The sequence below is a fragment of the Lipophrys pholis genome (genome assembly GCF_963383615.2).
Source record: "Lipophrys pholis genome assembly, chromosome: 2".
Taxonomy (NCBI): domain Eukaryota; kingdom Metazoa; phylum Chordata; class Actinopteri; order Blenniiformes; family Blenniidae; genus Lipophrys; species Lipophrys pholis.
In genome coordinates, this window is record NC_137636.1 from 15,902,528 (window position 1) to 15,914,768 (window position 12,241).

At 39.1% G+C, this 12,241-nt stretch overlaps 1 protein-coding gene across 1 annotated transcript; it reads left to right on the plus strand.

Annotated features, from left to right (window-relative positions):
• Positions 1–57: 57 nt before the first annotated feature.
• Positions 58–4,577, plus strand: LOC308106845 (transcription factor E2F5-like). The gene is made up of 7 exons (XM_080458832.1): positions 58–310; positions 1,478–1,587; positions 1,694–1,845; positions 2,085–2,132; positions 2,581–2,645; positions 2,732–3,026; positions 3,415–4,577. The coding sequence occupies exons 1-7, from the start codon at positions 206–208 to the stop codon at positions 3,444–3,446; spliced, it is 807 nt and encodes a 268-aa protein (XP_080314958.1). The 5' UTR covers positions 58–205; the 3' UTR covers positions 3,447–4,577.
• Positions 4,578–12,241: the final 7,664 nt, after the last annotated feature.

The window sequence follows — 12,241 nt, forward strand, 5'->3', positions numbered from 1 at the left end:
ATACATGGAACAGCGTCTGCTTTTATTTGGAAGGGAAGTCCAGAGCGGAAGCATGCTGTTCCAAAGCGGAGGGGGCGGCGGCGGCTGTAAACCTGTGGCGGGCAAGGCTGTTCCTCAGTGGTGGGTGGTGTCTGAAAACCTGTGGCCGGGCAGGCACGTGTAGTTGAAGAAACTCGCTCACCTTTCCCAAACAGAGACCTTCATCATGGAAAACTTCGTCCCGAGGAGCATGAAGAGTCTGAATCTGCTCACCACCAAGTTTGTACATTTACTGGAAAATGCTGACAACGGAGAGCTGGACCTCGGAGAAGTAAGTCAGCTGAAAGCATCCCGGGGAGAAGTGTAAACAACACCTCACGCTGAGTTCTGAGGGGTTGCGTTCTTTTCTGTTAGAGAGAGAAAAAAATAAATACGTAGAATACCACACGTTACAGCCATATACACTGTAATCTACATTTCTGCACCTTCATCTTCAAAGTAGTCAAAGATGAGGGTTTTGTGGTGAAACGACAGGCACAGATCTGTGAAGAGGTTCACATCCTCTCCAAGAGACATAACATCTGTGTCCCTGTGAACTCTTTATAATTCACATTCTCAGTTTATAATTGTTTTGCTCGTCTCGATGCGTGCTTGCTTTGTGCAGATAGTTCATGCCTGTTGATATTTACCGCATTTTACTGTATTGTCATGACTTGTTTTCTATGAGTGTTTGTTTAGTTTTGTGTGTTCATTCTATCATGTTTGTCATTCCTCCTTTATTTCCCCTTTGCATGATTTGAGATCACTTTAACCCTTTACTGGGTAAGTGAATATAGCTTAGAATTTCAGCATTTCTTCCTGTTTCTCCCAAACCAATGTTTTTTCAAGTTGAATCATCCTATACATCATGCTTGTATTAAGTCATATTTAAGTAAAATAATTCAGTGGCAGGACAGTGGTACCCGACACTGATTAAACAATCTTTTACAGAATTTCGGTGAGAGTGAGAGATTTGTCCAATTTAGGGAATTGTGAGTGTAAAGAGGGTGGGATGTGGGGGATTTTTTTTTTGCCATTTAATTCTTTTCAACAGAGTTCATCACGTATAGATGGCACATCAATAATTTTATTTACACATAATCTTTCCTCAGCACACACTATGACTGATGTTTTTACCCTGCAAGTCTCTTTATGAGTGCCTATAAAGGGTTAAGATGTTAAAATGCTCTTTATGGTGATTTTTATGTTCATGTATTCTTTCTGTGGCATCATTTCTTTATTCTTGCATCTGTTGATTTTATAATTTTTTTAATGGAATTCCTGAATACATTTGACGTTATCTGGTGCTTTATGGATAATTTATATACAGTCCTATTTAGTAACCCTTCTAAGTCTGAAACACCAACAGACACAGATTTAAAAAAAAAGTAGTTCAACATAATTGTACAAGATGAATCTAAAGCGGTTATTGTGATAATGGGATTCTGTGCTCACCCAGGCAATCAAGATGCTGGATGTTTCAAAGAAAAGGCGAATCTACGACATCACCAGTGTGCTTGAGGGCATTGGTCTGATTGTGAAAAAGTCCAAGCGCATCGTGAAGTTGGTGTAAGTTTTTTTTTTTTTTTTAACTCTCCCTTATTGACTTGTACTTAAGTCAATTTTGCAGAATAATGTGTGTTTTACTGAGTTATTTACGCCTTTTCTCCATAAGGGGCTCCTTGCCCAGACGAACTGCACAGCGGTCAGGGGGCAGACTGGGGGCGTTGGAGTCAGAAGTTGAGGACTTGAAGCTCATGGAGCTTGCTTTAGACCAACAGATGGTCTGGGTTCAACAAAGCATCGCAAACACAAAAGAAGATTGCAGTGAATATCCTTTTTACTTCCAGTTTAAACTTCTACACACACACACACACACTGTCATATGTTCTGTTTAATTTTGATAGAATATCATTGCAAGATGTTGTTGACAACTCGTGTAATTTATACAAGCAAAAAAAAAAAAGCAAACCACAGTCATCGAGTCTTGAATGTTTTGTAACTTGGTCATTTTATCCGCTGCATCTCTTCACCACCTTCTTAACTGTTAAATCTTTAACCGCAATCAACTCTGACCTATGTGAATCATGAGGATATCTGCAACTGCTTCTACGGTAATGTACTATCACTATTTGGCTTTTACTTTTAAGTGTAATTTTTGTAATTATGTTGGCATTTTTTTGAAAGTGCTGAAATCCTAAGTGGGGTTTGTAGATCAACACACCGTGTCCTCCGCTTTCTTTGTGTGAGGACATTTCTGTTGCATGGACGACGCCGTCCTGTCAGCTGAGACTCGTCCTGCTCAACACAGAATTAGATATTGAAATTCAATTTTAAAGTTTTTGATTATACCAAATCATGTGGCCCACTTGCAACTTCAGCGGTTTTCCCCATCTTTGGTGCTGAAAATTGTGACTTAAAATATAAAGACAACCAAATAAATGCAAACTATTTCACAAATGTAGCATGAGAGTGTTTTAACTCCAGTCTCTAAGGGACAAAATGTTTAAAATGTGTCAAGGCTGTATTAGAAGATGTTTAGATGTTCTGTTATTTCTTAAGGCCACACAGTTTTGGCTGTGCAAGCACCATCTGGCACACAGCTGGACGTCCCCATTCCCAAAGCTGTAAGTTCGTCATCAACTTGACTTTATCCTGTCGTTACGGTCTTTCATTGTCATGGTATGAATTAATCCGTGCACACATCTTTCAGGTCCAGAACAGCCCACCAATGTACCAAGTCCACCTGAAAAGTGTGAGAGGACCCATCGATGTTGTATTTATGAACAAAGCCTGTGTTGGTTCGGTTCCCGTCATACTTCCCATTCCACCACCTGAAGCAATTTTACAGCGTGCCAAGTCGGCCATGATGGCCTCGCAGGAGAAAGACTGCATCACTTCTCGTACACAAAGCTGTCAGTCTGAACGGATGGCCACGACGGACACGCAGCTTCGGCACAAATCACCTTTTCGAAGTCCTGAACCTAACAGAACTGCTCGATCCACATGTGAGTATTTCTCTATTTGTTTGTTTTCCCTCTGGGAAAAAAAAATGTCCATTTGATTGGAATCAACTCCTTGCCACTTCGTTCAGCAAGTCTAACTTCTACCGATCTTAAAATTAGGATTTGAACCAAGCATTGTCAAAATCTGCACTTTTATAAATAAATAAATCATTCATTCATTCAAGGGTCACATTCTACAAACAAATCCTCCAGTTTGTCTGAAATGAAACCAGCTGTGTTGCTTCTGGTTGATGTTAAACGTGACAAGTTGTTTTGATTGATGTACTGTACTAATGGCATCCTACTAATGTAGGAGTCAGAGTTTTGCGCTGTGCTGTCTGAATGGGTGAAATCTATTCATTTATCTTCTGTGCCGTTTCTACCTACTCAGGGTCAATGGTCGCTGGAGTGGATCACAGCTGACTAATGGTGAAGGCAGGTTACCAGTCCACCATAGGGCCAGACCTCCAAGACAGGATTGAACTCTTTAGTGTGAATGCCAGACGTCGTGTTTGAAGAAAAAACCGGCGGCGCTCACCACCAGGCCAATACCATCACTACAGTGAAGCATGGTGGTGGCAGCATCATGCTGCAAGAACTGGGAGATTAGTCAGGATGGAGGGAAAGATGAATGCAGCAATGCACAGAGACATTGTGGATGAAGACGTGCTCCAGAGCGCTCCTGATTTATCCCTCAGCAGGACAACGCAACTAAGCGCTCTGCTAAAACACCAAAGTAGTGTCCAGAGGACGACTCCGACTGACCAGGCCAGACTTCACTGTGTAATGAATGTTGATTTATATTGCTGATCATAAGCAGCCGTGCTCTCAGATCATTTTTGCAAATTAGTGACCGGAGGACAAAACAGAATTGCTATTGGTTTGAACATTATTGTCCTCACGGCTCCTTTCCGTTTTCAGTGTGTGCTCATTGCATTTACATTGCTTTGATTTAAAAATGTATATCTATTTTTTTTTTTTCTCCCCCAGTCCATCAATTAACAAAGAAACTGAAGGCGTCTCCAATCTTTTTGACGTCCCTGCGCTCAGCGTGTGATCTAGTGCGTCAACTCGGGACTTTCTGCAAAAATGGATTTTTATGTTTATTTTTAAAATTGAATTAAAGGATCTTTTGAAATATTGTGACCGCTTTTTCTAAATGTATTGGTAGAACAGAAATTAATTGGTTATAATCCCCCCAAAAGTCCCTTAAACTATTATAAGTTTAATAATATTTGAAGAGATAATTTCTTTGACTATTTTTGTCCTTTTCTTGACATGAAAGTCCATGAAACACACGCTGTGGTAAGCAGTAACATAACAGACCTAAGACCTAGAGTTGTGTGTGTTCGGGCACCATGTGCTTGTGTACTATCTTGTTAACACTGCACTGGTTTCTCTTGTACATCATTACAGTGTATTATGTATTTCATACTAATCTGCCAGTTATATAAGGTAGAAGCATTTTTTCCCCCAGAAGTATTGGATGAGGTTCAATAGGCCTAAATAGTTTTCCTCTTCAGTGCAGCACTTGTGGTGAAGTGGTTGTCCATCAACAATAAAAACAAAAGCAAAATCAATATTAAATTGATGTGAATAGATTGCTAAGACCTTACTTCAGCCGCATGGAAAGTGACTGTTCCCCTGGGAAAAACAGTTATCGCGGGAGAAACGAGATTCAACTTAATCTTTTGACTAATTATTTAATAAATAACTGCAGTGCCTTCTGTGTGTTATGTCCTGATGAGAGCCACAAGTGTCCCTGTAATGCTGTTTGTGGCCCTTTTCCTTTAGCACGCGCGCCCCCTGGTGGTGTCTGCGTGCTTGTCGCCATGGCAACGCGCAGAGGAGCCCCTGGTTTTAACCCAGTAGAACCCAAACCCATTTCTCCTTCAATCAAGGAAAATTTTGTGCAATATACCACATACCGAGTGGACTACATAGAACACATTTCTGAATTATTTTTTTTTTAATAATAATACCAGTTAAGTCAAAGATCTGTGATGTTACATATATGTCACGCTGGGCCTTTATGGTACATTTATTTTGTATTTGAAAATAAGTCAACAAGACCGTGATTGCTGTTTAATAACACAGATTTACCTTTTTATTTACATAGTCACAGCATGTCAAAATTAAAACTTTGATCATGTGGTTTAACAAAAATATTTTTCAGATTTGCATATTGCCTCAAAATAAGTAGGGGGAAAAAATGAAGATAAATACAATTGCCTCATTGGGGGGCTTCTCAACAAAAAAGAGGTGTGATATGTGGTCCACATATCACACCTCTTTTTTTTGCTCTATGTTTATCCAAAGTACTGAAGTCTGTCGTTCACGTCTATACAGCTCCAGTAGCTTGTTGAGAAGCCCCCCAATGAGGCAATTGTATTTATCTTTTTTTTTTTCCCCCACTTATTTGAATGTGCACTTAGGGGCTTCAGAAGGTTTTGTTCTCCAAGAAAATCTTTTGTTTCCATGGACAGTTCCTTGTTTTTGTCCTTGGACTATTTTGTTTCCCTGTGTCCATGTTTGGGTGTGGTACCTCATGTAAATCACTTGATTCACCATTGTCTGAATCTCCACTGTCAATTGAGTCATCACTCTCCATGTCTTTGTTTTTGGGAGTGTAGTTAGGGTCATCGCATCCTTCAAACTCGTTATCATCGCCTAAGAAGATGTCCAGTTCATCCTCAACAGTGTTGCACCTTTTTTTTTAATTATTCATACTACAAATAAAAATTAAACAGTTACAATAAAATTGGATCTGCATGGGATAGTACATTTGAGTTTTTTTACTAGCAAACCTGCAAAAAATGTTTTGTCATATATTGTATTAATAACTAAATAATCTCATTATTTTGTGTTTATATTTGTTCAAATGCACTTTGAACTGAACAGCACAACATATTTTAATTCAAAACAATTAAAACTTGAAATACTTGACAGGATTGTTCCAATTTTTGTTTTTAAGTATTTTCAGGCTAAGAAGCCTGATGTGACGTCACAGCCATAATTTCTTAAATTGTTTTATATGAAGTAGCTCAAGACATTTGGTCAGAATAGGTTAACTGTAATGCAGGACTTCCTATCAAAGCATTAGACTTGTTAAATGGGTTCAAAATTACCTTGAAGATTAAAAAAAATGCTTCTCTTGTGTTTATTTAGTTTTTTTTTCTTTTAGTTGTTGTTTTGAATAATTTCCTTTTTGCTCACATGTCCAAAATAAACTTTTCAATTCAAATGTTTGAAATGATTGTTTAGTAGTAGCAATCTAGAAAATGTTAAATGGCAACTACAATAAATTAAAAAAAAAGCTTCTATTAATCAATTAGAATACATTTTAGAATAAATGTCTTATTCTGTTAATCTCTGTCTAAAATGTCCTTAAGACTTGGTAATCTTCATTTAAAAAGGAACCAGCTAAACTGTAAAATCTACTATATGAAGCTTTGTGCTTCTGTTGAACAATAAATGTACTTGCTTATTCAATAAAGTGCCCATATAAGCAAACTGTAGCAATTACCTGCAGCACTTGATGGTTTCAGCACCTGAAAGCCATTGAATGTCAGCATCTTCTACCCTGGAGACGCCTGCAGTACCACCCGTCTCTATTTCAGCTGGAGGAGTATATTGTGGAAGAAGAGCTGGATAGAGAGCGAGAAGAGAGAAACTACTTCCAGCTGGAGCGGGACATGATCCACAGCTTTTGGCAAGTCACAGAGAGAGAGCTTGCCGAGGTCAAGGCAAAGCAAAAAAAAAAACCCGGAGAAGGAAATTGAAGACGATGAGGCACATCACCAAGTAGAGATCAAGGTAAAGACAGACATAAAACCACTGCTTCTTAACAGGGAAATTCACGGTCTGTGACAAGTCTCTTTGATATAGAGGCTTGTGAAATGCATAAACCTCCCGTCCTTTTACCTCTGTTTTTGCCAGGGTTCATTTATGTCCTTCCAATAATACAAATCTGGTGTTAATCATTTTCCTGAAGAAACACCCAGCAGGCTTTCTCACACTTTGGCACGCATTGTGAGATTGTGTACTTTAATTTATTCTTATATATAAAAAAAATAGATTTTCCTATTGGGATTATTTACTAGTTATTTATTTGTTACTATGGTGATTAAATGGTGTCAAGGGAGGAGGTCATGGTGTTCACATCAATACGCTTCTTGAGCCAGTGGGGACAGTGACTGTATATTAATGGTTTAATATGTAGATATGATGGTGGGTGGAATTTTTTTTTAGGAATGATACTCTCTGCATTGCTGGTAACTCATTTATCAATACTTGTGAATGGATGAGTATGCAATTAGATATGTATTTCATGGCTAAATTCATTCTGTATTGCTCATTAGGCTTTTCTGTCCCCCTACCAGGTGTATAAACAGAAGATGAAACACCTACTGTTTGAACACCACAACACAATCTGTGAGCTGGAAGCAGATGGCGTCGTCTCTGCTGAGGTGGCGCAGAAAGATCAAGAAGGATTACAGAGAGACCTTCACAAAGAAATGAGGGAGCCCGTGGCAGATACTCACCACCTCCAGCATGGAACCCTTGTCGAGGACGTGAAAATGGTTTGTATATTGTCTTTCTGTTAATGTTACACACGTCCCCAAGACGTATTAACAAATGATCATGAGAACCACAATCAATAATTGATTTTAACAGAAACATGAAGAAGGAATTACTGCAAAAAAGAACAAATGGGAAAAGTATTTTGTAGGCACACAACTTGATTTTTGAGTTCAGACTCAGCATCTCATGCTGTGAACCGTTAATCAGGAAGCTGATGTTAGTCTCACCTCTTGTCTAGTATTTGCAGATAAGTAAGGAAAAGATGCTGTTGATGCAGCAAAAGCTGGAAAATGCGAGTTAGACTTTGATCAGCGACAGGCAACAGCGGTGGAACACCCACGGTAAGATTCTGAAAGAAGACGCTGACAAAGCTTTCCAGGTTGACTCTAATGTTATTAGGGAGAAAGAAAAAGGGACGAAGAGACGATGGTATGTACACAGAATACGCTTCCTGATCCCCAAAACATAGTCAGGCCTTGAAAATAAGAATGAAAATAAAAAAAAATAAAGGATAGAGCTCATTATGCTTTTCTAATACTGATACTCATTTTTTATTTCTTTGTCATGTGAATATAACACATTAGCTATTGTAATCTTGTTTGACATTTAATTTGGGACAACGCACGCACGTACACACGACTTGGTTGAATGTTATTCATTCCATTGATTTATTAGATGTTTGATACCACTTACTGGACAACAGATGTCACTGTTCACTCATTTAAGCATTGATTATTTTATTAGTTTGACCTCCCTATGTCCATACATCTCCTTGAGGCATTTCCATTAAAAAAAAAAAAGAAAAAGAAAATCTGAGCCTTCAAACATGAACCATAACAATACAGGAGACAACTTGGACTTTGTGACTTGAATTGTGAAGTAGTTGGGCTCTTTTCTCAAGAACGTTTGTTGACTCTCACCTGAGGGAGAAAAAGAAACAAACATTTCACATTTTTTTCCCGAAACACCCCAGCCATACACAGGGGGAACAAACCTCAAAGGAAAGCCCTGTAATATAAAACACTGAACTTTAATGCAGCGTTGTCATATCCCGCTGCACTGTATTATTAAATGTGTTTTCACAAGAGATGCTTTTCCTCTTAAACATCGGAAAGTGTGGAAAAGTTAAGGCACCCAACAAGATGGTGAATTATGTTCAGATCAGCAATTTATAAAGAAAAAGCATCATGTATCTAATATCTGCAACCCTTGATAACATTTTATTTGAGTCTTGAAAGAACCACGTCAGAGGACAGCAATAAACCTAAACACAAATATTTGATGAAGAGTTTGTTTGTGGAGATATATTGTATAATCCCATAAGCCATGCCGAAGAATCCCAATTTCCTGTTTTGTTTTTATTTGTTTTTCCATATTTGCTGGTTGTGTGAATGGAAATATGTGAGCTATGGGATATTTGTTACCAGGTCTGTATTTATAAGGATGAAATCTTATTGAGATGAAGGTGGCATGCAGTAAATACATGATCTGGAGATGAATGAATCGCCCGACAGAATAAAGTATGTTTCCTTAAACAAAGACTTTTTTTAATGGGGATGAGAAATATGATGACTCTATGACATCTGTGATATTAAAGTTAAATGTAATTTACCACCTACCCTTTTGGATACACAGTCCAAAAAAATGTTAATTTGAGGCTCGTCTCTTTAAATAGCTTGTGACTTGTTGTGAATGTGAGACTGTGTTTTCCCTATTATGAGCCATAACTCCATGATAAGCAGGAATCGGCTTGAGCTCCCCAACAAGTTAGAAAAGAAGATGGATGGGAATTTATTAAATGCTGATAAAGGTCAGCCAAGATATATTGAAATAATCTTGCAAGAAAAAAATGACTAGGATAAACTCTTTTTAGATTAGAGGGTCCATAGATGCAGAGGTATTTTCTTAGTCTTGGCTGCAGTTCTTTCCATTCCTGTCATGCAAAAGGAGACTCCACATGAATAATGCCATTTACTAGTTTATTTCTGTCTTTTTAACAGAAAGCCCTTTGTTTTTATAACCTTTCCAGCCATTTCTCCTCTTTACTGTTTTGCTCTCTAATAACAAATGGCTTCCCACATTTATTAAGTTGACGTGTTTGTTTGGCTAAACAACCCAGCAGAGGGCACAATCTGTAAAACAGATGGTGACATGGTTGGGGCATCCCTGCCAATAGAAAAAAAACGCATTTTGCTCTGAGCTGCTTCAAGCAATCAATAATCAATCTTCTATGCTGCTTCGTCCAACTTTGTTGCTCAATTTAGGGACAAATAATTACCTTCAAGCATGTTTTTGGACTATGGGAGGAAATGCACGCGGGAGGAAATCATTGTTTACCTGGGTAATGTTTGAGTCTTCCCTGTCGACAACTTCGAAACGAAGCTCAGAGGTTCCTGAAACGTGTGAATGACGCCTAAAATTTAAGCTCTTCAGATGAATCATAAAGCCAGAAAGTGCTTTGCTTTGTGTTGTGAGAGATGACTACAGGGGGCTATTGCAGAACTGTGTGGCGGCTCTAATGAGCTTTCTGCCGTTCATTATTTATAAGATACAATGAAACATTCAATTAAAATATGCATGTGCCTTATTAATGTTCTTCAATAAAGAAACAAAGGGTAAAGTGTTATGGTTGTTTTATTAACTGAACGCTGCTAACTCTGAGCCTTACAGAGTTGTTTTTTTTGTAGCTAACAGGGACACATGGTGCTCTTTAAATGAGGCTCACAGCAGCAGCCTCCACATCTACTGTGCTTTTTTCTCGCTTTCTAAGCTTGATTTGGTGTTTCTTGTGCAGGATTATTGCCCCTCCACTCGCTCTTATTCTCCATTTCTCCTGACACTTCTTTAGACTATAGTCTTACCCTTCATGGTAGTTGGTGCCATATATTTTTTCACTGTGGACATTTTAACTTGAAACATTTTGTGTTGAACCACAGCCCCCCCAACATCAGCCCCCCTCAACCTTCATTTAGATATACTGGGGCTCTAAGCGATGGATTGGTTGGTCTCACCTTGTTCCTAAATGAGTTAAAAGAAAATACATTTCTGGGAAATCGCTGAAAATTAAAAGATTTCTTTTTCTTTTTCATTTGAAGAGATAGTGTTAAAGAAACCATTTTAAGGTCTCTTTGGCCTTGGGCTCATTGTGAACAGCAAGAAAGAGAAACCTCAATTTTCTGCAGTGATACACCCACACACTTGCTGGATTACAGCAGGATAAATACACTCAGGATGTTGTAGCTATCGCTGAAAAACCAAGCTTAGAGTTTAATGTGTACGTTTTCTCTTTTAATTGGAAATCGGGCTCCAAGTTGGACTCAAACCAAGTTTTCCAATCACAACACCTTGTTTCACCTGCTGATTTCCCCACTGCCACAACTGAGTTTCCAGCAGAGCGAGAGAAGGAGCATATGGGGCAGATCCAGTTTCTCATTGACTATTCCCGTGGTGAATCGAGCCCCACTGCACTGAGTGATCGCTGTTCCCTGTGGCATCAATAATACAGGAGGAAGTTATTGTCCCTGTGCCGGCCATAGTATCATACAGCTAAAGCAAGTGGAGCGAGGGGGTGGTCCTTTCACTTGGACCTCTAGGGTTTCAGGGCCTGCAGACAGTGGTCTGACTCTGGGGAGCCTGGTCCTCTGCCCTTGCACTGGACTCAATTGTATGTCTGCCTGGCTGAGGGATAAATGTGTCTAAACAGTGACAGCCTGCACAGCCCTGCCCGCTTGGCTCCGTCAGTAAGGCTACACCCCCAACAAACCCCATGTCACGGGATGAGGCCCTGCTCAATAGAAAATTAGTCACTGGGAGATATAGATGGATATCCTGGGTGTGATTAGCGTCATATAGATTTTCACCTTGTTTAATGACTGTGCTGATTGCTTTGACCTTCCTTAAACATGTCCAAATACAAGCAATAACACTGAAGATTCTCATGAGACACATCCTTGTTGTATTTAAGGGACTACGTACACCCGTGCCTGTACACAGTGCATCATTTATTTTCTGCAAATTTAAGGTGACATACAGTTAACACACATAAAGATATATGAATTATGAAGCTAAGTATCAACATAAACACCTGAGATAAAAAAGCAAGTGGACGGAAAAAAAAAAACAGGAGCAAGAGAGGACACGAGTGGGAGGGGTCCAGAAGGAGAGTGCAAGGTAGAGAAAGTCCGAGTGATGGTGAAATAGAGTGTCACTCAGGAACCGGTCAGAAGAGAGTGTCTTAACGACTTTAAGGTTATGGAGACGCTGCCAGACACTTAAGAGGACACCTACAAACATGAATGGACCGTGACATTGGGTGAGTTTATTACTACTCTTTTACTTTTATGCAGTTTTGTCAAATGAAACTGATCCTCCTCCCCTAAACATGATCCCTCAAATGAGCAGAAAATATTCCTAGAGTTCTTTGCATATTCTTTTATATAAGCACACAGACTGCCTTTAACACTCGAAGCGTCGAAGAGTTTGTAAGACTTAATCACATTATCGATACTTGTTTCAGTAACCATGCAGTGAGAGTGGTAAAGGGATGTGGGAGAAAGTCATTAAGGTTTAATTATCCTTGCTTCACTGAGATACTTTACTCCAAGAGTTCATAAAAAAACAGTTGGACTTCAATG